General features: G+C 38.0%; 1 protein-coding gene across 1 annotated transcript; it reads right to left on the bottom strand.

Annotated features, from left to right (window-relative positions):
• Positions 1-18,376: 18,376 nt before the first annotated feature.
• Positions 18,377-20,165, bottom strand: LOC135629245 (serine/threonine protein phosphatase 2A 59 kDa regulatory subunit B' eta isoform-like). Its single transcript, XM_065136439.1, has one exon. The coding sequence runs from the start codon at positions 19,745-19,747 to the stop codon at positions 18,377-18,379; it is 1,371 nt and encodes a 456-aa protein (XP_064992511.1). The 5' UTR covers positions 19,748-20,165.
• Positions 20,166-26,309: the final 6,144 nt, after the last annotated feature.

Here is a 26,309-nt window from a genome sequence, read left to right as displayed (position 1 = left end):
GTGGTAATGGCAGTTAGGATGGCATCGACTACTAGGCATACTAGGGGACAAGGGGAATGATGGCCTGCATCATTCCTACTAAGGTTTGGACTTGGTATATGAGGTTGAGAAATGCCTCGGTTGAGATGGGAGGCTGTCCTATGGTGGTCCCGGGGGGTATCAGCCCTGGATCATTAAACAACCACCAATAGTAGCTCGGAGTTATGGTGGTGACGTTCCCCTCCAAGCTCGAGGGAAGTGGAGGCTGCCCTCCAAATTTAAAGGTTGGGTGAACTAGGAGTGGCTCTTCTCCGGAATGCTCTCCAAAGTTGCTCGGTTGGGCGCATTCTTGCAACATCAGGCCCTCCTTCTAGCACCAAAATATTTGTACACCTTTACGCCATGGCCGAGGAGTCAGCATGGCTCAGCTCGATCCTAGATATCCAAGGTTGCTCACATGAGAACTTTGGTGGCCGAGGCGGACTTCAGGTCGGGTTGATCTGCTAGCTTCACTACCCACTTCTTTGTCGCCAACCCTTGCACTCAGGACAAGGTCGGGAGGGGGATTTTCTGACTCGACCCCTCCGAAGTTTAAGTTAGAATGGTGTGGAATGATATAGAGTTGAGTGTCCCCCCTTGGCATCGGCCAAGCGGTGGGCTCTTATACTTGTACATGGGAGTCGGTCATGTTGTGCGGGACGACGCCGAGCTATGTCATCCCGAGTTTTTTGGGGTGGCTTCATACCCGACGATGTCGTCCTAAGTTTTTCGGGGCAGCTTCATACCCGGTGGCATCGTCCTGAGTTTTTTTAGGCAGCTTCATCCCCGACGACGCCATCCCAAGTTTTTTGAGGCGGCTTGGTACTCGACGATGTCGTCCTAAGTTTTTTGGGGCAGCTTCACAACCGACAACTATTGAATCTCGAATTTTGATGATGAAACCAATTGATAATATTTATGATTTTTAAGTGACACAAGAAGCTTCGATCAGGGAGAGACAATTAAAGAAGGAAGAATCATGTTGGGTCGGAGAGAAACATGTCAGAAGATTGGATGTCGAGCCGAATGATTGGTCGACATATCGACAAAAGGCTTCAGGCCATGGATTCGGGCATCAAGCTAAGAAGAGCAGAAATTGCGCTAAAGAAATCGGAGTTACAGAGGTCAACTGGCCGACTGGGTAATAGGCCGTAAGAGAGGACGATGCGCCGAAGACATTAGACGAAGCGTCGATGAACCAATGATATGCTAGACAATATTTAATTTAGCTTTGTAATAATTGTCTAGATCAAAGTAGGTTTTAAGTGTGCATGATTAACTATAATAGTGATCAAGGCATAAAGCAAAATGAAGTCCCGGAGTCAAGAATGAGATTTCGTTGGGAGTTCGAGAGTTCATCGGAAGTCCGGATGTTTATCGAAAGTTCTACCGAAATTGACCGAGAAGTCCAAGAGTTTGCTAAAGAAGCTTATCGGAACTCGCCTAGAAGATCGTCGTGAAGTCTAGGAGCTTGCCAAGAGTCCACTGGAACATTGCCAAGAAATCGTCGGAAGTTCACCGAAAGATCGTTGGAAGCTCGCCAGAAGAAACCTAGACTTACCGGACTTATTTAGCTTTGTGTATGCCTTAAAATTTATAGTTAGCACATAATTGGGTTGGAATTGGGTCAATTCAATTAAGGGCTAATTGGGCCCAAGTTTAGGCTATGTTGGGCTAAGTGAAAGTCCCAAACAGTGACCCAACAGGTGGAACCATCGTGGCACAGTCTCTGAGATTATGTCAGGCGGTGGTATCGCACAGACACAGTCTTCGAGAGACTGTCAAGCAGTGGTACTACCAGACTAGGTGGTGGTATCGCCTAGTGGCAGGGTGTCAGGCGTTGGTATCACCCAATGTCAGTGTTGTAGACGGTGGTACCGCCCAACACAGGAGGTGGTATTGCCAGGACCCGGGAAACCCGGGATGATATACTTTTAGACTCCAAGTTTGAATTCACTTGAAGCCTATAAATACCCCTCTCATCCCTAGTTAACAAACACACAACTGAGGGCAAAAAGAAAAGAAAACACTATTGTAATCTTGTGTGAACTCCTCTCAAACTCTAAGTGTTAGACTTGTTTAAGAGAGGAGTGAAGGGGGTTGCAAAGGTTCTCTTCTGAACCTGTCAAAAGGAGAATCGAGTTGTAAGAGTAGTTGATCTTCACCCATTGAAGGAAGATCGTTAGTGGATGCTGATAGCCTCGACGGAAGAGGAATCGGCGTAGTGGATATAGGTCACGATCAAATCGCTATAAAATCTGGTTTGCATTTATGCTTTGCTATTTACATTTATTGTAAACTGCCATACTTCCTAATTACTTTAGCTACATACTCTTACGAACATGTCTCAAGTTATCAGCTTTTCTGAAATCGGTTTTCAACGTACGAATATTTTTGAACCGACGTAATTTTATCCGCTGCACTAATTCACCCCCCCCCTCTTAGTGTTGACTCGTTCCTAACAGTGGCATCGTCCCGAGTTTTTTGAGGTGGCTTCGTACCCGACGGTGTCGTCCCGAGTTTTTTGGGGCGGCTTCATACCCGACGGCATTATCTCGAGCTTTTCGGGGGCATGCCTTGCACGGCCCTATACCACACGGGAAGGCGACTGAGTTAGCTGGGTCCGAGGCATTGGGCCGACGTGGTCCGCCATAGCGGCCTCTGAAATCCCCGTCGATGCTGTCGTAGGCGTAGGCTACTATCAAAGGGTGTATTACCAAAATGTTTAGGAAGTAGGATGCTTATCATGATGTGATGAAGAAATTTAGAGTTAAAGGACAACAAGCGTTCGTAACTTTTGAGAATCATGCCTAGATTCGGATTTGCAAAAACAGTTTCTAAGGCTTCGGAGTAAGTTGCTCCGATTGCATTGATATCTCATTTACTTTTAAAATAACAACCCCTATCCTTTTCGGTAATTCCAATTAACTCACATATAGTGCTATCAAAGATTTGAATTTGTGTTCCTAAGAGGTAGGTAGTTTAGCTATCATTGTCCACACTTAAGTTTACGTAAAATAACCCAACCAACCTAGGATAAATTGGTTCATTGATTTGGAGGAGAGATAAGGCATCTAAATTTGCAAACCATCTAATGGGTTCTAGGTTTCTAAGTTCATCTAGATCAACATGTTCGCCCTTATGTATTGTTCTTGTTTAAAAATTAGGAAACCTAAGAGCTACTTCATTAGATCTAAAGAGGATTTGGTCATAAGAATCTCCTTCCACCCTTTTCCCTTTGGTTCTTGATGATCTCTTAGGTGCCATATCTAATCATGATGATAGATCAAGAGAGAACCGTAAAGAATAGGCTAAATAATGAGAGGAAGAAAAAAATTTCAGATCTTACCTTATATAAATTTCCTTGAGAGGTTGAGAGCTTGATCCAAGAAGAACCCCTCTCTTAGGTTTCTAGAAGCTTAGAACGAGGGTGAGAGAGGTTTAGAGGGTTTAGTGGGAGTGCTAGGGAGGGTTCTCACGGTTAGGGGCGGTTCCACCGTCGACCCTAACCCCCCTCTTTATAAGGGGGTTCTCGAGCGGTGTCACCGCCAACCGAGCGGTGCCACCGCCTGGGGACCGAGCGCCCAAGCGGTGCTACCGCCGATTCTGGCGGTGCCACCATTGGCACGTCAAAAAAAATAATTTTTTTTATTTTTGTTTTCAGAGGTTTTAATGTATTTGATTTAAGATAGGATAGTGTCTTGGATCACTCTTTATGATGTCATTCAAAATCGAAAAGAAGTCAAATCCACTAAAACCGAAAAGAGGATGAAAAATCTCCGAAAAATATATACAATCAAGCTCATTCACAAGGACAATTCAACATGCCTAATTCCCTTCTAATAAAGTCAAATTGATCTTCATTTAAGGCTTTTGTAAAAATATCCGCTAATTGATACTTTGTATCAATAAATTCTAGAATGACATTATTATTATTGACATGATCTCGTATAAATTGATGTCTAATGTCAATATTCTTAGTTCTAGAGTGTTGAATTGGATTTTTGGTTAGACAAATAACACTTGTATTATCACATTTTATGGGAATGTTCTTTAAGTAAATTTCATAGTCTTCCAACGTATTTTTCATCCAAACAACTTGTGCACAGCATGCACTTACAGCTATGTTTTCGACTTCCACCGTAGATAGTGCAACCGAATTTTGTTTCTTGGAAGTCCAAGAAACAAGTTCATGTCCTAAAAATTGACATATTCCGGATGTGCTTTTTCTATCTATCCTACATCTGCCAAAATCGGCATCTGCATAAGCTACTAAATCAAAATTATCGGATTTTAGATACCATAATCCTAAATTATGAGTTCCTTTAAGATATCTAAGGATTTTTTTAACACTTATAAAATGAGACAATTTAGGATTAGCTTGAAACCTAGCACAAAGTCCTACACTAAATATGATATCCGGTCTAGTTACGATGAGATAAAGTAAACTACCAATCATTCCCCTATATCTAACTTAGTGGAAGTACTCATAGGATTAGCTTGAAACCTAGCACAAAGTCCTACACTAAGTATGCTTTTTTGATTAAAGCTTTCACCACTTTCATCCATGTCTAACTTAGTGGAAGTACTCATAGGAGTGTTTATAGCTTTTGAACCATTCATGTTAAATCGTTTTAATAATTCTAATGTTTATTTAGATTGATTAAGAAATATACCATTACTAAGTTATTTAATTTGTAATCCTAAAAAGAAGGTTAATTCTCCGGCTCATTTCAAATTCATGACTCATACATTTGCCAAATGATTCACATAGTGATTTATCCGAAGAACCAAAAATAATATCGTTAACATAAATTTAAACAATAAGAAAATTATTTTCAAAATGTTTGATAAACAATATAGTATCAACCTTGCCTTTTGTAAAATTATTTAAAATAAGAAAGGAACTAAGTCTTTCATACTAAACTCTAGGAGCTTGTTTTAAGCCATAGAGAGCCTTAGTCAATTTAAATACATGATTATGAAGAAGAGAATTTTCAAATCCGGGAGGTTGTTCAATATACACTTTTTCAAAAATAAAACCATTCAAGAAAACACTTTTGACATCCATTTGAAATAGTTTAAAATTATTACTACTAGCATAGGCAAGGAGCATCCTAATGGCTTCTAATCTTGCCACAGGAGCGAAGGTCTCTTCGTAGTCGATACTTTCTTCTTGGTTGAAATCTTTGGCCACTAGTCTAACCTTGTTTCTAACCACGATACCGCATTCATCTTGCTTGTTTCTAAAGACCCATTTAGTACCAATGATTAAATGGTCACTAGGTCTAGGAACAAGCTTCCATATCTCATTCCTCTCAAATTGGTTCAATTCCTCTTGCATTGCAATAACCCATGAATCATCTTTCAAGGCTTTGTCAATGCATTTAGGTTCAATTTGAGAAAGGAATACAGCGTTAGCACAAAAATTCTTGAAGGAAGAACGAGTTTGAATCCCTTATGATGTATCTCCTATAATTAGCTCTTTTGGATGAGCATCTACATACTTCCATTCCTTGGGTAAGGAAATTTCGAAAGAAGATGCATCCAAGTTGCTATTTTGATGAGGGGGTTCATGTTAGAACCCTTGCAGATTCTAAACTTGGGGTTGATCTCTTTAGGGGATCGATCTCCTTGGAACTCTATAGAGGTTCCTCCCTCCAAGTTGCTGCTCAAAGGCTGCAGAAAAGATTCATCTATTGCTTATTAAAAGAGGAGGAATACATGACTATTTATAGGGCTTCTAAACCCTAACTCCTAATAGGACTCATACTCAAGACTCCTACTTCTAACCAACTCCTAATAGGACTCCTACTCAAGACTCATATTCCTTTACAACTCCTAATTCTTCTCTAAAAAATAACCTTCTAACCCTAGCCGGCCTCTTCACCTCTTTAATAGGGGTCGACTTAGGTACGTTTTACATGAATGTCCCTCTCAATTAGGACTCTCCTAGCTAGAGTCCTAACAGACCCGCCCTCTTCAAATCAGCCTTGTCCTCGAGGCTGACGATTCATGAATTCAAGGAATTTGATCTTCAAGTCATCATAGTTCTCCAAAGTGACATCTTCTATTGGTAGGTTCGCCCACTGTATTAGCACTTCAGTAGTGGGTCGTCATCGTCGAGTCACGATCCGTTGATCAATAATGGCACTTGGCTAGGTCTGGAGTTCTCCTTAGGTAGTCATATTTGGTGGGTGGCTTTGGGCTGTCACTAAGTACCTATTTACAACTTCCGTCTGGCCGTCGGTTTGTGGGTGATATGTCATACTCCTTTTCAATTTAATACCCTGCATATGGAATAACTTTGTCCAAAATCTGCTCGTGAAGATGCAAGTAGAATTTGTCACAAGCACAATGCATCTCTTATAGTGTAATTTTTTTTAGTCCCAATTGTAATGAGCCACAGAGCTTGGTGCTTCCTCCAATTTTTTTATGATCTTACTGGTCTCCGAATCTTCTTGCCATTCCATCTTTTAATATCCTCAAGGAAGTCACTAGTCGAAAGTTAAATGGCCAAAAATTCAGCTTGCTTAGGTAGTCGTAAAAGCAGATTTGCAACAACATTCTCTTTCCCCTTTTTGTAAGTTATTTTATAATCATATCCAAGAACCTTTGTTACCCATTTTTGCTGCTCGGGGGAAGATATCTTTTGCTCCAAGAGATATTTTAGGCTTTTATTGTTGGCCTTGATTTGAAAGTATCGCCTGATCAAGTACGATCTCCATCTCATTGCTGCGTGCACAATGGCGAGCATCTCCTTATCATATGTTAACATGTTTTGATAGGAGGGAGACAATGCCTTGCTAATGTATGTGAGTGGTCGACCATCTTGCATGAGAACGTCTCTCATTCTGTCTCCAGATACATCGGCCTCAATGATAAAGGGTCGATTGAAATCTGGTAGCACTAGCACCAGCATCGTCGTCATGGCTGCCTTAAGTTTGTCGAAGGCAACGGAGGCTTTGTCCGACCATTGGAAGATATCATTTTTCAGTAGAGAAGTGAGTGGTGTACTGATCTTTCCATAGTTTTTCACGAACTTACGGTAGTAGCCTGTTAAACCCAGAATGCCATATAGCAATTTTATGTTCCTCGAGGTCGGCCAGTTTTGCATTGCTCTAATTTTGAAGGGTTCCACTGCCACACCTTCCTCTTATATGATATGCCCAAGATATTCCACCTTCTGTTAAAGAAAGTAAAAATTCGTAGTGGTTGTTGTGTGTTCAAAAGGTGGTTTTCGATATGTCTTCTTCGCACACTCGTATTTGAAGATACCCGGATCAAAGGTCCAGCTTTATGAAGATTTGTACTCCCTTTCATCTAGCAATTCATCTACTATTGGAATAGGGTATTTGTCCTTGACGGTTATGCCATTGAGAGCTCGGTAATCAATACACAATCGCCATGTTCCGTCCTTCTTTCGTACGAGGAGCACCGATAAAGAGTAGGGGCTACAACTTGGCCGAATAACTCCTGTTTCGAGCATCTCTTTTACAATCCTTTCTATTTCATCCTTTTGGAGATGTGGATACTGATATGGCTGAGTATTTATTGGAGATTTGCCTGAAGAATCATTATACAATGATCATGTCGATGAGTAAGAGGTAGGTTGCGCGGTTCGTCAAATATATCTAAAAATTCAGCAAGCAAAGGAAGTAGATTTGGATCTTCAAATTCTGTTGGCTCTCCCTTAGTTTGCTGCTTAAGTTGTACCAAAAAGCCACTACATACTTTATGCAAAACCTTCTCTATTTGTTGTGTGCAAATCATTGTTATGTCGCCCCCACGTTTCCCGTGCATTATCACCTGTTTCCCCTTACTGTAAAATTTCATAATTAGTTTCATAAAATTCCAAGAAATATCACCTAATGTTGTCAACCATTCAATTCTGAGCATAGCCTCATGATCATCAAGAGGGAGGAGTAAGAATTGTGCAATTATCTCTTAGTCCTACAGCAATAGTTTCACTCGCAGACGCCTACGATCATACTTCAAAATCCATCCGTCGGCAACCTTAACATCAAACCTGTTGCAATTCTCGATAGGTAAGGCCATCCGGACAGCAATCTTACTGTTTAGGAAGTTATTAATACTGCCCGTGTCGATGAGAACAGTGATCGGTTGTTGTTTGAGAAGGCCTCCAACTTTCATCGTTTACGAATTTGAGTAGCCGACTAGTGCATGTACCGTAACTTTGGTCAGTTGTGACTCTTCTTCTACATCTTCTTCATAATGTTCAAGGATCTCTTCTAGATGTTCAATGACCTCTTCTTCTACTGGTTCAATCATAAGAAGTCTCCCTTTACTACAGCGATGCTCACGGCTCCACGGCTCGTCGCAATGCCAACATAACCCCTTCGCATATCGCTCCCAAAGCTCTTCTCTTGTCAACCTCTTTAGTGCAAGGACTCCGTCGACAGTAGGGGGGGCTGAGGGCTTCAGTATTGCTGGTCGAAGAGTGACCCTAGTCCTCCGAGCTTCATGGTTCAATTGCTCCTTTTGATGTCGTGCGAAAGAGATGGTTGCCATAAGCGTGTATGATTGTCACGCTTTAACTTCTTCTCGGATCTCCGGGTTCAAGCCCTCAATGAAGATCCTCAATAGCTATTTTTGAGACCAATCATGAGTTTGATTAGATAACCTTTCAAACCTGGTTTGGTACTCCTAAATGGTGGAGGTTTGTCGGATCTTTGCTAGTTGTCCATCAATATTCTCGTAATCGGTTGGTCTGAAGCGGATCAGCAGTCCTTCTTTGAATTGTCGCCATGAAAGGACTCCATGAGTGTGTTCAAACCAGTCAAACCACTGTATGGCATCTCCTTCAAGATGTATAGTTGTAATTTTCACCATAGATGCGTCCACGGTTTTGTGGTACCGAAAATATCGCTCCGCGCGCGAGATCCAGCCAATCGGGTCTCCTTCTTCCTATCTAGGGAAGTCCACTCTCATGCACAGATAGTTGGGGTCGGTCATAGAGCCTCCCCTCTCTTGGAAGTCATATCTTCGGGCTTGGTGCAAAGCTCTCTCCTTAATGTGATTTCTTCGGGCTTAGTGGTCGACCCAATCTGAGTTTGGTAAAAAGCATCCGAATCTTATCCTCCATTCGTGCCTCAAAGGCTTCGAATTTAGCATTGATTACCTCCTCAGATGCCATAGTATATGCCGCCAAATCTGTGATGTTAAGATCTATCTTTTGTTGTCGGGTTAAAGGCATGTATTGGTTGAGAGAGGTGATGGTCGAAAGGGTTAGTGGATTGGTGGATGTAGGCTACGGTTTAGGCTTGTTTTGTGGCTATTTTGGGTGCAGTTTGAGGGGGTGGTTTGATGAAGTTTTAGGGCTGTGGATGAAAGTTTTGGATCTGTGGTAGATGGCAACAAAGGTTTGATAGAAATCAGTGGAAGTTGCAGCAAGTATGTGCTGTCTTGTAAGAGCAGAATTGTCATCAAAGGAACAACGGTTTCTCGATAAAATTTTCACCAAAAACTTAAGAGAATTGAGGAGGGAATTGACAGCAAAATCACAGTTTATATGACAGCAAGGATGTCTAATTTAATCAAGAAAATTTCGGTAGTATAACAGTAAGGAAATTGGTGCAAGCTGCGATAGCAGAATTCTTATCGAAAAATTTCAGCGGCTTACGACGAAAACTTGCAGCAACATAAAATTATTTTTAGAGATGAATTCCTCAATAGATCAATCCTAGATGGAAGCCAAGATGATCTATGAAGTGTATAAGAAATTTCATTCAAAAAATATTGCAAATAGATGAGTTAAGGCAACAATATGCGGCTGAAATTTTCTGCAGCTCAGATTTTCAAGTGTAGTAGATTGGACATAAAAGATCAGTGATTTATATTAAGAATTTTTTTACGAAACCAAAGGAAAATCTACTTTAGGAAGTGTCAAAGCTATTATAAAAATTTCAGAGAGATTTGGATAGAAAAAACATTGTATCAAGATCAAACAAACATTGTTATGCGGCTGAAATTATACAATACAGATTTTCAAGTATAGCAGATTAAACGTAAAATATTAATGGTTTATATTGAGAATTTTTTGACAAAACTAAAGGGAAATCTGCTGTTAGGAAGTGTCAAAGATGTCATAAAAATTTCGTAGAAATTTGGATAGAAAAAACATAGTAGCAAGATCAAACAGACAGTGCTATGCGGTTGGAATTCTGCAATGTATCTTTCGTCGTAGATATGAAAACTTTGTGACGAAAAGTTTATGCAGCAACATAGGAACAATTTTTTTTGGATTTTCAAATAAGGATAACTAAATTACAGCAGTAGTAAGGTAGGAAATCAAAACCTGTTGCAATTCACGAGGAGATCAAAGGATGATCCGTTGTGGTAGAGATGATGGCAGAATTTAGCGACGATCTTTTAAGCAATTGTGGGAATTGCTTTGGGCGGTTATGGAGGGCTGATGGATGGCTATGGAAGGGCAGCGAGACGCCAAGAATGCTGCTTTGATACCAGGTGTTAGAACCCTTGTAGATTCCAAACTTGGGGTTAATCTCTTTAGAGGATCAGCCTCCTTGGAACTCTATAGGGGTTCCTCCCTCCAAGTTGTTGCTCAAAAGTTGCAAAAAAGATTCATCTATTGCTTATCAAAAGATGAGGAATACATGAATATTTATAGGGCTTCTAAACCCTAACTCCTAATAGGACTCCTACTCAAGACTCCTACTTCTAACCAACTCCTAATAGGACTCGTACTCAAGACTCCTATTCCTTTACAATTCCTAATTCTTCTCTAAAAAATAACCTTCTAACCCTAGCCAGCCTCTTCACCTCTTTAATAGGGGTCGGCGTAGGTACGTTTTACATAAATGTCCCTCTCAATTAGGACTCTCCTAGCTAGAGACCTAACAGTTCATTTAAATTCAAATTATCAAAACCAAGATCATCATCAAAATTATTTTTCTTTAACTCAAAAATTTTATTAAAAACTACATAAATAGACTTTTCTATAACTAAGGTTCTTTTTTTAAAGATACGAAAAGCCTTAGAAACGGAAGAGTAACCAAGAAAGATGCCTTCATCGGATTTAGCATCAAATTTTCCTAAGGCATCCTTTTCATTCAAAATAAAGCATTTGCAACCGAAAACTTTAAAATAAGAAATATTTGGTTTTTTGTTATTCCATAATTTATAGGGAGTTTTTGATAGAGATGGTCTTATTAGAACCCTATTCATGACATAGCAAACCGTATTAACGGCTTCGGCCCAAAAATACTTAGGTAGACTATATGTTCATTTAACATGGTTCTTGTCATTTCTTATAAATTTCTATTTTTTCTTTCAACTATCCCGTTTTGTTGAGGATTTCTCGGAGTAGAGAAGTTGTGCTTATATCTATTAGATTCACAAAAACTTTGGAAGTCACGGTTTTGAAATTCGCCACCGTGATCACTCCGAATTGATAAAATCATGAAGCCTTTTTCGTTTTGAGTAAGTTTACAAAATTTAGAGAAACATTTGAAACAATTACTTTTGTGAGCCAAGAAATAGGTCCAAGTGTATCTACTATAGTCATCTATACTTACGAAGGCATATTTGCTTCCTCCTAGACTCGTTGTGTCAATTGGTCCAAATAAGTCTAAATGGATTAATTGCAATGGTCTAGTGGTGCTAATTTGATTTTTTTAGTTTGAAACTAGTTTTTATTTGTTTTCCTAGTTGACAAGCATGACACACTTTGTCCTTAACAAACTTCATATTGGGAATCCCTCGTACTAACTCTCTAGATGAAATCTTAGATATTAGTTTCATACTTGCATGGCCTAATCTCCTGTGCCAAAGCCAAGCATCATCATTTAAAACGGAAAAGCATATTTCATTATTAAGTTCATTAAGGTTGATGGTGTAGACATTATTTTGTTTTAAGGCAATCATTGATATGTTATTGTTTGGTTTTTCAATAATGCACACATTATATTCAAATCTAACGATGTAACCTTTATCGCATAATTGACTAATACTTAAGATATTATGTTTCAATCCATCAACTAGCAACACATCATCAATTGAAAAACTTGATACCTATGATTCCCTTGCCAATGATTTTACCTTTGTTGTTGTCTCCGAAGGTGACATACCCTTCTTCTTTGCTAGTGAGCATAGAGAAATGAGATGGATCTCCGGTCATGTGCCTTGAGCATCCACTATCAAGATATCATCTCTTACTCCTAGCTTGTGAGTTTGTCTACAAAAGAGGATGGTTTTTAGGTACCCATTTGATTTTGGGTGCCTCAAAAATTGATCTACTAATTTTGTCATTCATCATTGAATTATTTATAGTTCCTTTAGGAACCCATATCAACTTATGTGGACTAATTTTCTTAAATGGACATTTGTAAACAACATGTCCGGATTTACAACAAAAGTTGCATTTCAAATGATGTGAAACATGTAATGTGGGTCCTTTAATGAAGGTGGTAGGATTTTGGTGAGATCCTCTCACAAAACCAATTCCACTTCTATTTGCGACGTGACCCTTGTTTGCAAGGATCATGTTCAAGCCTTTGCTACCGACCTTAAACTTGTTTAAGGTCTCTTTAAGTAGCAAATTCTCATCTTTTATTGCTTCTAAGTGTTCACACTTAGTGCATAGAGGAGTTTGAAGATTATCAAGCTTATTTTGTAGTAAGGCATGCTCTTTTTTTAATAGATTGAACTTCTTACTAATAATTCTACACTCATCAAATAATTCATGAAAAACGATAGAAAGTTCATCGAAAGATAAATCTTCATTAATTAAATCACATACCTCTCCTCCTAAAGCCATAAGCATAAAGTTTGCCTCCTCTTTGTTGCTAGCTTATTCATTCTCGGAATCACTTGAGTCGTCCTAAGTCGCTTTTAAAGCTTTCTTCTTCTTCGGTTGCTTCTTCTTGGCTTGGGGGCATTCATTTTTTACGTGTCTCGGCTTCTTGCATTCGTAGCATATTATTTGGTCCTTTTTATATTCAACCTTGTTTTTTGTGTCATTTTTAAATTTGTTCTTTCTTATAAATTGTTTAAATTTTCGAGTTAAAAGTGCAATGTCATCGTCACTGTCCTCATCACTTGATGTTCAAGTGGTCTTCTTGTCTTCTAAGTGTCATATCCTTCCTGTTCTTTGGAAGGGGGTTCTCGAGCTCTTCATAAGCATGACACATCATTTCATAGGTCATAAGAGTCCCAATAAGTTCTTCGAGAGATAATGTTTTAAGGTCCTTGGCCTCTTGAATGGTCGTAACTTTTGGATCTCAATTCTTTGGAAGGGATCTTAAAATTTTAGTTACTAGTTCAAAGTTAGAAAAACCTTTACCAAGAGCTTTGAGTCCATTGATGACATCCGTGAAACGGGTGTACATGTCTCCGATTGACTCACTTGGTTTCATCTGGAAAAGTTCGTAAGAATGTACAAGAATGTTGATTTTGGACTCTTTCACTCGGCTAGTGCCTTCATGAGTGACCTCAAGAGTTCTTCAAATATCAAAAGCCGAATCACAAATCGAAACGCGATTAAATTCATTTTTGTCAAGTGCACAAAACAAGGCATTCATAGCCTTTACGTTTAAAGCAAAAACCTTCTTCTCCGATTCATCCCATTCGCTCATCAGAAGAGAAGATTTTTTAAATCTATTTTCGACAATAGTCCAAAGCTCAAAATTCATGGAAATAAGGAAGATCCTCATATGAATCTTTCAGTACGTGTAATCCGACCCATTAAACATAGGCAGACATGTAATAGAGTGACCCTCTTGCATGCCGGAGTAAACTATCTCTCTTGGGTATTAAACCAAATATGAGAGTGAGCCTTGCTCTGATACCAATTGTTAGGATCAGAGCGGCACTAAGAGGGGGGGTGAATTAGTGCAGCAGATTAAAACTCATAAGTTTGAAATCGATTTCGTAAATGTGTAGAGATTTCGATTCGATGAAGGATGACTTAGCTAAATAGCTCGAGTAAAGGAAGTCAAGAGTGGAGAGAAGAAAACCGAACAGTTTGTTGCTAAGAAGATAAGTGGTTCAGAAAATTAAACACTCACACATTCAAGGAACACCACAATGTAAAGTGGTTCGGTCAAATGACCTACATCCACTTGCGAAGCCTTCTTCGATGATGCTCCCAACTTCCACTAGCAAATCACTTTGAAGGGAAATGACCAAATACCCCTCTTACAACCTCTTTACAAGTGGTTCACACTCTTACATATTTTTCAAAGAGAAAGAGGGAGGTGAACACTTAAACTATTGAAAATAAGACTTTGCTAAAACTTTTTCTCAATCTCTAACTTCTCAAAAAGGTGTTGTCTCTATTGAGAATTGAGGGGTATTTATAGGCCCTAAGAGGATTCAAATTTGCGCTCCAAATTTGAAATTACTTTTGGGATCCCGATACTGACGGTGCCACCGCCTGTCAGTGTCTGACATTGATAGTGTACTGACGGTGCCACCGCCGAAACTCTTGGGTTTTGGGCAGTGCCACCATCAGAACTCTCGGGTTTTGGGCGGTGCCACCGCCCAGTCCGGTAATGTACTGACGGTGCCACCACCAGAACTCTCGGGTTCTAGGCGGTGCAACCACCTAGTCCAACGGTGCCACCGCCAAGTCCAGTGGTGCCACCGCCTGGACTGTTCCAGCTCACTGGTTGGGCTCCAAACTTGGCCCAAACTAGTCCAAACTCCGGCCTAATTGGCCCCTAACCAGGTTATAGGATTAACCCTTAATCCTAACCCTAATTACATGCAAACTACGAAATTAAGACATAATCCTAAGCAAGATTTTAAGCGGCAACGTCGAGTTTCCTTCCGGCAAGCTTTCCGACGAACTTCCGGCGGACTTCCGATACACCCTCGGATTTCTTCCGGCGAACTCCCAGCAAGCTCCCGGTCTTGTGGCGAGTTCAACGAGTCTTTGGCAAGTATCTGAACCTTCTCGGTGATCTCCGCGAACCTCCGACGATCTTTCCGACGGACTTCCGAAAACTTCGGCAAGTCCCCGATTCTTTCTCGGTTGGTTCCGGCAGTACTTTCGACGATTCTTCGGACTTTCGACGGACTCTCGAACACCCATCGAACTTGACTCCGGTAAACTTGCTTTATGTCTTCAAGCTATCGTAGTTAACCTGCACACTTAACTCAATAATATGGATTAGATCAATTAACCCATCAATTAACTTTATCATCAAAATCCGAGATTCAATATTTCTAGTTCCAAAACAAATACCATTTGAACTTACCAAAGAGAACCTAATTTATTTTCTTAATTAAATCACAAAACCAATTGAAATAAGATATACAATCTCTCTTTTAACAAGCCCACATGGTAATGCAGTTCAGGTTGATGGATAACGTAATCTGAGTGGGGCTTGATATGCAGCTGTCATTTGTTTCCACAAAGAATTTGTTAACCAGAAGATTTTCTTCATCGTTTGTCCACAAAGATGACTATAAATATTAAGCATGTGATGGCTCATGGTTAAGATTATGTATAAATTATGACTTTTCCATCTTGTTTGGTTAATATTATTCTTGGTTTACCATTGACGTGGCCAATAGCCAAAAGTCTGCCCTTAATTTATACTAGAACCTACCTGTCCCTTAACATAGCCAAGTAGGAAACAGGTTCAAGAGGGAGAAACAGAAGGGAATATCATAAACAAAGAAGCAGAAAGGTAGAATGAAAATATCACATATGCCAAAATACTAATTTTTTGTAATGTTAAAATGCAAAAAATTCCAATTTCTAAATAATTTCCTTATTAGCAAGAAAATCAAAAGTTCAATTAGCAGATATCATTTGTACAGCCCAGGCATGTATTTCCTGTAAAAGTAAGTTTTTTTCATATAACATTTTGTTATCAAGCCATATGAGTCATTACTCCGATCTACTATTGAATTTCTCATATTATATGCATTCTCATATGCTTCCATTAGACTCACAAGGCTTGGCCCCCTTCCCATCCTCACTCCCACATTGTTATCCCCTGCTGCACTTTTCTCGCTTCATCTCTCACGTCTCATCCCTCTGATGAGGATCAATCAGTAGATCCACAGGTTGAAGAACAATATACATCAAGTAAATGCCAAAAAGGACATGAGTCTAGTTCTCCCTCTTCATCTAGTTCTCTCTCCCTCATCCCACAAACTCCTCTCTTCCTTTTTTTTCTTTTGCCTCTTCCTTTCAATGATATAATTGCCACTTGTCAGTGGGCAAACTCCTTCTAAAACTATACCGAATGGGCATAATGCAGATCAATCTTACCTAACCCTAGTATTAATAGATCAGCTTTAATTAGGGCAGAATTGTGTTGGCCAAAGACCAATTAAATGCAAAGTTGATTCGACCTGCCTAATTGTCACATTTTTGGATTTCAGCACAACAGTGCCTACCACCGACCTGAGGGTGCTTGCCCTTATATTGAGTAGGCTACTCTACCCAAAATACAGTCTATAATTTTTCTAATTATGCTAGGGGTGTGAAAAGTTGGAAGAATTAGTCATTATGATTATAGAATAATATCTTGTACTAGTCACTAAATTTATTTTGTTCTTATCAAGGTCTGTAATACCGTACCATACCGGTGTTTCGAGGCTGGCTCGATACGGTATGATACTGTGTACCGAGCGATATGCTAGGACGTACCGAGTGGTACACCTAATTTATGGTGCAAAACCATCCGAAAATACCTGAAAATAAAAAAAAAGTTAGGATAGGATTTTTAAGTTAGAAATAAATATAGTAATAGTATAAGTTTAGCAAAATCAATGTAAATTATGTAAGAATAGTATCACATATCTTTTTCGGGCTTTGAGGAAGTCTTGTTCAAGGTTCGTATTTCAATGATTGAAATATATATCAAACACATAAAAGAAACATTAAATATATAATTTTGATCCAATATGATTCAAATTATGATAAAATCATCATTAGATACACTAATTACATGATTAACATAATTAATTTTTCACTAATTACTTTTCTTTCAACACTATAAACATGACAAACACCCTGATAGGTATTAAACACATTGAATTGACATAAAATCGAACAAATTTTGATTAAATCATCATTAAAATGACTAATCACAACATCATAAATATTTTTTAATATTTAATATGCATGAAACACACTAATCATAATATTAAAGATCTTAATTACTCTCTAATTAAAAAAAAAGAATACATACCTTTTGATTAGAAAGTTCTTCCTCTTAATCTTCCTAAATTAGTCTTGATTGAATTCACAAATCGTTGTTTTGTAAAGTTTAGGAGAGAAGAAAGAGTTTGAGATAATTTAAGAGAGCATGAGAATCTAATAAAGTGAAATAGGGAAGAAGAAGGGTTTAAATACTATGAGAAAGGGCTCCAACGATCAAATACTATGAGAAAGAGCTCCAGCGGTTAATTTGATCGTTGGAGCACTATAGCATTGTTACAGTACGGTAATGGTCGATTTCGACCGTTACAATGCGGTAACGGTCGATTGCGACTATTATCGAGTTGTGTCGGGCGGTAACGATCGAAATTTCGACCGTTACCGCTCGATATTACCCCGTATCGTCCGATATGGGGCGCTTTTAAATGTTCCGCCCGGTTGCGGACGGTCCGTGTACCGGTATGCTGTCGGACCGGTACGTACCGCCCGTACCGAGCGGTATCATTTGGTATTGCCTACCTTGGTTCTTATTATGTATAACAGATTTTCTGATTTTCTTTTTGTTTTCCATTTGTAATTTTCTTTAGCTGAAACTCTGATCACTCAATCTGCATCATCTAATTTGACCAATCTTTTTTTTTTTATGAACAACTGATCTCAATTAGTTGAACCTGACATTGTACCAAGCAGATCCCAAACAAGATTCCCATTTTGGAAACCATATCAATAGTCGATATTCCCATTGTTTCAGGTTGACAGTACATCTCTACACATTCAATCATCATTCCAAAAAACTAGCATTGGAAGATCTGTCTAAACACAGTCCACTACTATCTTTCCATTATCCATAAATAAAATAGATGTTAAATTAATAGTATCCTTTCAGCAACTTGATGGAAATGTTTTAAGAAGAGAATATTCAGATATTCTTTCTTAAAAACAAGAATAATACTAGTGAAACTTGAAATTGAATAAATACATTGTTCAAATAGGGGATTATGAACTGCACCTACTACCTAAATATGCAACATCAGGGTTTGCTTATGGATATGTACAACCACCAGGATCACTTAAGCAAGGAAACATGCTCAAAAGGCTTATCTTAATGCATAAATGGGGGCTCTCCTTCACTAAGTATAGCACCAACATCATGAGTCAAGCATGCCTTAGTAAGTATTGCTATCACATGGGATGTCATTACATGTTGATGAACCAAACAAGGAGGTCAACAGTGCTCCCAGCAAAGCGTGCATTTAAAGTAAAACAGAAGACATTCGACACGAAAAATGTGCTCAGTCGACAGTAAACCAGTTCATTTAAAATTCTAAAGCTATAACACAGAGAAACACCACTTACCTGAAAATGAGAACTACTCAAGCAGCGGGCTACCTGATGGAACAGTGGCACCATACATCGCTGAAACTCTGCAGGCTGAGTTGCATCCAAGACCTCTTCCAACTCTCCTAAAAACATTACTTCCTTTGAACTATTAGTAACGGGCCAAAATTTCAACAAGCCCCTTATGACAATATCTGCAAGTTTGCAATCTTTGTCAATAAATTGAGTTATGCAGTATAATAACTGCTTATGGTACATGCCCATGCATTTTGGCTTATGAAGTGGGATTAATGCCCGAACAAGGAACAATTTATGTTCCTCCTTCAAAGGCAATGCAAACCCATTAATAACACTTCCCAATACCTCCAATAACTCTGCAATCCCATTGTGCTTTTCTGTTTCAAAGATAAACCGATAGAAGATGTTATTAATGGATTTCCTTATAAATGGCCGGTGAACCATAAATTTTCCATAGATACGGTGAAGAATGGTCTTTAGATATTCCCTCTCTCGACTGTCTTCTGAATCAAAGAGATCAAGCAGCTTAAGAACAAAGGAATGATCAATATATCTTTTTGCCACCTTTGCATCTGTCTCAGGAGATTGAATGAACCTTAAAAAGAAGTCATAAACAAGATGCAAGTGTGGCCATGCAGGGTCCATTACAGGTTGATCGTCCTCCAAGTCAAAAGCTTGCAAAGCCTTGTACTCATTCGGCAGGGAAATGAAGGTCCTAAACAAGTTTATGGAAACCATCTTGATGATCTCTTGGATAACACTCTCTGGAAACTTTGCATTGGCTGATGTAACATAGTCAGCAAGATCTTGTAGAGTCTGTCGTTTTATGCTCTCTTCTTTCAAATTCTTCGTTGTTGTGTCTATGAAGTCAAAAACAACACGACACAAATTCAACTTTTTGATAAATAAGATCTGCCTCTCAGAGCTCGAGACATCCTTGAAGCTCGGCAATGCTTCATAGGCAGGGAGGACTGGACTGCCGTTCTGCTTTGACTTAACAGCAGGAACATACTTGGTTAGATGATTTAACCCAGGGTCCGAACCAGGAGGGAGAATCGTGATCCTGCTGCTTGGCAAGTCCCCACCTTTTGAACTGGTTGAAGAAGTTGATGATGGCGGACTCGCTCCAGCAGGCAAATCCCGTTTATCACCCGACTTGGACTGCTTTCGAGGGAACCGACTCAAAAATTGCTTAATCATGCTGCGAGGCATGCATGCATGCAGAAGGAAAACTCAGGAGAAGAACACAAATTGAAGGCCCAAACCTGAGCCAACTACTTCAGCAAATTAGGGAAATTTGCCGCCAATGGCTGCTCTTAAGTTCAAAATCTCTCTTGTGCTACCACACTTTCTTGACCAACATCTGGAAAAGTTCCAAATCAAGGATAACCTTTCCCCACAAAAGTCCAGCTCTTCCCCCACAAAGCCCGATAACAACAGCAAATCAAAGAAAGAACTCAAGGTTGTATCGTTTAGCAGACGCTTTGATCACTGACAAGTGCGGCCTGCGAAAGCATCATAATTCTCCGTTTTGCGAAAGCATCGAAATGGGGCACCCACAAGCGGGACGGATCTCGAAAGCGAAATTCATCTTCCGCCCCGGAAAGCAATGGGTTCAAAGCACCAGAACGATTCGTAAACGGCCTAGAGCGAACAAGGCCGCATTTTTAAGAAAAAATAATGAAGAAGGCACACAAAATTTCGAATCGAAAGTGAAAAATGAGAAAGCAATGCCAACAAAAAGAGCTTCTTTTCGCCTCAAAACCAACATCGAAAAAGCAGGAAAGAAAACCCTACCATTCCGAGAACAAAGAAGCGTTGCACTGTCAAATTCCGTATAGCCTTCTCCGGATCGATCGCGGCAGCTTCCCTTTCCTTTGGGTGATCGTCGGAAGAGATAAGAACAATAATGGTGGAGGAAAAGACGAAGAACGACGTCTTTGGCTTCGGCGATTATAACAACAACAGAGGAAGAGACGGGAAGTTCCTCACCATCCTAAATCCTAACTGCTCCTTTCTTCCAATAAACCAAATCAGGAAGATCGTATCAATCATAAATTATTGCGTTCAACATGGCAATAATAATAGGGTTTATGTGACTTTTGTGCTTGCCGTCAATTTAAAGAAACACCCACTTCTCATTCTTCTTGGTTTTCTCTTTCTTCTCCTCTTTTTCTTTCTTTTTTTTCTTTATTTTTTCTTCCCCAGCTTCTTCATCTTCTTCTCATGTTAGTATATGAGAAATTGGAATTAAATATGTTTTTTGGTTATTATTATTTTAAATTACGATACCTTCTTGTTATTATTATTTTATTACTTATTAAGAGGTATAAAATAATGTTGGGTTTTCATGACCATATTAGTATTAAAAATACTCTTTGGTAGACTTGGACAGTTCTTTTATTTTTTTTATTAGATATTGAATACATTGTGTCCTCTCATCTTTTATAACTACCTAATGAATTTTTTTTATTTTATTAAAAATATGATAAAATGATTAAAACTATATGTTTTAATTTGATGTCTAATATAAACTCGAGATTGTGTTTTTTTCTAATGTTTTGAGATTGATGATACCTTTACCTTATATTTTATTAAAGATCAAATTTCGATGAATGATAATTATAGTTCAAAGACTATTACATTTATTAAGAAAAGACTAAGAGTTATTATTGTTAGGATTGATAGTGGAGGGATGAATTAGTGAGTGAATAAAACTTAAAAAATTTTAAATTTTTTATTAAGAAAATAAGATAACTATTGAAAGCTAATTTAACTAAGAAAGAGATATGAATAAGAAAACAAGTAAAGATAGAGAGAAAATAATTTATAGTTTTTTAATCATCCCTACTCCTAATTTCTCTTCTCTTAATGTCATTAGCTTTCAATCCTACTTGCAACAAGTGAAGATCAATAATCTTCTATAATTTTTTATTTTTTAAGGACCTTTATACGTTCTCAGCTTCAATAATTGCATACCTTCTCAACTTAAAGGAACTCAAGCAAAACTCTGAGAGAGGATTTTAACATTTTGAAGACTTAAGATATATGTCACTCAGCCATGAACCAAAAAGCTCCAAAATATGAGCCAATCATGTAAAAGGTTTTTAAATCGAGGGTACTAATGATACTATCATTGTTCCAAATGGGACTAATGCCATCCGCTTTCTAGTGTGGAATCACCACTTGCTTTGGGTGGTAGCAATGCCCAAACATAGATTGGCGAACAATCCATTTTGAGCTTGAATTCAACCTTCTTTAACCTTAATATGATATAATAGAAATTTAACCTAATTGAAGCCCAATTTGACTTCAAATAATGCATCAAAATAGCAACCACTCTTCCAGCACTTTATGAAAGCTTTTTATATATCATTAGACACTTTATCTAAACCTCCAACATATTACTCTTTAATATGTCAAATTTGTTATGATATTTGTCTTCTAATATGATATCCAATCTTTTAGCATCATACTCAAACTTTTAATTTAAATTTTAATCTTCAATATATTGGTCAATTCTTTGATTTGATGTTTAATTTTTTATATGATAATCTTTAGACAAAATGTTTAACTTTTTGGTTCAATATTTAGCCTTGGTAATCCAAGTCTATTGTCAAAATAATTTTTATATCACTTAGTATAATATTAAAATTTTAAATTAATTAATTAATTTAAACATCAAATTTGAGACTTAATAATCCTTTCTTTTTTTATTATACAACCAGATGAAGGGGTTTGAATGACCCCTTTATCTATTTATCATAACTATAAGATATATATATTTTTTAAAAAATGTCATCTGTTCTAATTCTATCATGAGTCTTATATTATATCAAAGTATAAGGTGTTAAATCTCAAATTTTGATGATAAAACTAATTGATAGCGTTTATGATCTAATCTACGTTTTAAGCAATGTAGGACTAGCTTTAATCACGAAGAGAATTAAAACAGGAAGAATCAATATTGGGTCAAAGTGGAACATGTCAGGAGATTGGACATCGGGTTAGAGGATCAATTGACGTATCGATAGAAGGCTTCATACCATGAGTTCGGGCATCAAGCTAAGAAAATCAAACATTGGGCCAAAGAGATCGAATGTTGCAAGAAGACAATATGTCGTTTAAGCAATACGCCAAAGGAGAGGACGATGCGCTGAAGGGTTGGACGAAGCGTCAAATGAACCAATGACATATCAGATAACATATGATTAATGTCTTATAATGATTGTCTAGATCGAAGTAGTTTTAGTTCTAATTAAGTTGGTTTAGAATGTAATTAGGCCAACTCAATTAGGGGTCAATTGGAACTGAATTGAGGTTGTCTTAGAAGAGAAAGACCCATTTAGTGACCCAAAAGTTGGGTTGGGTGGTGGTATCGCTGGTTAGGGTGATGGCATCACTAGAGGCTCAGCCTCCAAGACATAGTTTTCGAGACTATTTCAAGCATTAGTATCGTCAAACTGGGCGATGGTACCACCTAGATATAGTCTCCTAAACTGTGTCAAGTAGTGGTACCGTTAGATTGGGTGGTGATACCACCCAGTGTTAGTGCTGCAAGCAATAGTACCTAGGAAACCCAAGATAAGATATTTTTTGGCTTTATTTTTAAAGTCCTTTGGGGTCTATAAATATCCCAGATATTTTTGCTTGACACAACAAGAAAGTGAGTTGAAAGGGGGGAAATAATCCTTGTGAAAAAGAATTGTAATCTCTCGTGAAGAATAGAGTCACTCCTTCCTAGTATTTAGAAAGTTCCTTTAAAGGGAGAAGTGAGGTCTAGGTTTAAAAGAGATAAATATAAAGGTTCACTCCTGAGCTTGTGAAAAGGCTAAAGAGTTATAAGGGTAGTTGATCTTCGCCCGTTGAAAGAAGATCGGTAGTGTTGAATCTCATATTTTGATGATGAAACCAATTGATAATGTTATGATCTAATCTGCATTTTGAGTGACACAGGACTAATTTCGATCAAGAGAGGCAAATTGATTAAAGCAGGAAGAATAAGAAGTTGGGTCGGAATTGAACATGTCAGAAGATTAGATGTCAAACTAGAGGAATGGTCGACGTGTCGACAGAAGGCTTCGTACCTGAGTTCGGGCATCGAGCCGAAGGATCAGACATTATGCCAAAGAGATCGGAAGTTACAGGTGTCAATATTCTGATTGGGCAATACATCAAAGGAGAGGACGATGCATCGAAGCATCGGAGGAAGCATCGGAAGAACCAATAGTATGCCGGACTATATATGATTTGTGCTTTGTAATAATTTATCTAAATCAAGTTCTAGATCAAGTTAGTTTAGGTTGTAATTAAGTTAGTTATAGGTGTAACCATTCCAACTCAATGAAGGGCCCATTGGGCCTAAGTTGGAACTATTTTGGGTCAAGTAGAAGGCTCATTTAGTTACCTAGGGTTAAGTGGAACTACCCATGAGCTGAAAAAGTCAAGAGCACATTTTTCTATGCTGTCAGGTGGTGGTACCACCAGACTGGGTAGTGGTACCACCTAGTATCAGTATGTCAAGCGATGGTACTGCTAGACTAGGCAGTGGTACCACCTAGTGTCAGACTGACAGGTGGTGGTACCGCCCGTACCCTGAAAACTCAGGGATTTAAATTTTGGCTCCAATTTTTGAAGTCATTTAGGGTCTATAAAACCCCACAAATTCCTGCTTGGAAGACACATGAAAAAAGGACAAAAACTCTATGATTCCAAGGTTGTAAAACTCTTTTAAATATAGAGTCCCTCCTTCAAGAGCTTAGTGATAGTCCTAAGGGAAGTGTGTGAGGGCACACTTATAAAAGAGGGGTGTAAACGTTCTCTCCTAAACCTGTGAAAAGGAGAAAGAGTATAAGGGTAGTTGATCTTCGCCCATTAGAAAGAAAATCGAAGGTGGAAGCTGGTAGCCTTGAGTAAAGAGGAATCGGGATGGACGTAGGTCACGATAACCGAATCACTATAAATCCGTTTGTATCTCTGTTTTGTCATTTACCTTTATTGCAAACTGCTTTACTTCCTTATTACTTTAGCTACACACTCTTATGAATGTTTTCAAATTTAAATACTCCTTGATATGATTTTATCGTACAAAGAATTTTGACTCGACGTAATTTTTACGTAGACACTAATTCACACCCCCCCTAGTATCGTATTGATCCTAACAGGTAATGGAAGCCAGTGGCCTCGAGTGAAAATGAATCGAGAATGGATGTGGGTCATGATAGTCGAACCACTATAAATCTTGTTTGTATTTACTTTAAGCTTTTTATTTTCATTGCAAACTGATTTCTTACTTTCACTACGCTTATGAACGTGATTTTAAGTTGACATCTTTCTTATATCGGTTTTTATTGTATGAAGTCTCAAACCAATGTAATTTTTCATAAGCACTAATTAACCCCCCCCTCTTGGTATCAGAGCCATGTTTTTCTCGTTTGGTTTAACACCTAAGAGAAATTAATTTTTTCGGCTTACAAGAGGGTCAATCTACCATTTATCCTCCTATGTTCAATGGGATGGACTACACTTATTGGAAAACTCGAATAAGAGTGTTTTTGCTTTCTATAGATTTGAATTTATGGAATATTGTTGAACTTAGCTTTCAAAAATTTTTTAAACCAATGAACGAATGGAATGATTTAGAGAAGAAGATTTTTTCTTTAAATGCTAGAGCTATGAATGCTCTATTTTGTATTTTAGATAAAAATAAATTTAATCATATTTTAATTTGTGAAATTGTACATGACATTTGGCACACTCTTGAAGTCACACATGAAAGCACAAGTAGGGTTAAAGATTCTAAAGTTAATCTTTTGATGTATAGTTTTTAATTATTTCGAATAGAACCAAGTGAAACCATTGGAGACATGTACACCCGCTTTACGGATGTCATCAATGGTTTGAAAGCACTTGATAAAAGTTTTTCTAATCTTGAACTTGTAAACAAGAGTCTAAGATCCCTTCCAAAAAGTTGGGATCCCAAAATAATTGCCATTCAAGAAGCAAAGGACCTAAACAATTTTCCGCTTGAAGAACTTATTGGGACTTTAATGACCTATGAAATGAGTTGTATAGCACAAGATGAACATGAGAGCAACCTTCCAAAGAATATGAAGGATTTGACACTTAGGACAAATGAAGACCACTCAAACGAAAGCTCAAAGTGTTGATGAACTTGATCTCCTAACAATAAATTTTAAAAAGTTCGTAAAACAAGAATCAAAAAATAAAAATGAACTTAAAAAAAAAGGTTGCCAAAGAAAAATAATACACTCAAGGTGACTTAGGACAAATTGAGTACCTCCAAAGACGATGAGCAAACCAATAAAGACAAAGTGGTGAATTATGCCTTAGTGGCTTTAGACAATAAAGTAAATGACTCACCTGAAACCCTTTTACTTTACAATGAAATTACTAAATGCTTTTCATGAGTTGTTTTTAAATTAGTTAGTAAAAAATAAAAAAATATTATCATGCTTCTCTTTTTAGAGATTTAAAAAAAATGATCAAGACAATCGCATATTCTATAAAGGAACAAAATGTTAGATTTAAATATAATGCTTATACACCTAATAATATTAATCCTATATATCTTTTAAGAAGCAATAATGTGTATCTTTATGATTTTTGTATTGCATTTCGGTTTCAAACGATTATACATGTTTTGATTTGGCATAAAAGACAAAGGCATGCTTGTATGAAATAAATCACATAAATTGAAATAACTAAAATAGGAATGCATTTTAAAAATTTCTCTATCTCTTGTTGAATCTCG

Source organism: Musa acuminata, chromosome BXJ3-1, assembly GCF_036884655.1.
Source record: "Musa acuminata AAA Group cultivar baxijiao chromosome BXJ3-1, Cavendish_Baxijiao_AAA, whole genome shotgun sequence".
In the NCBI taxonomy this organism is placed as follows: domain Eukaryota; kingdom Viridiplantae; phylum Streptophyta; class Magnoliopsida; order Zingiberales; family Musaceae; genus Musa; species Musa acuminata.
The sequence above is the reverse complement of the archived record's forward strand: the minus strand, read 5'-3'. Positions and strand labels throughout refer to the sequence as shown.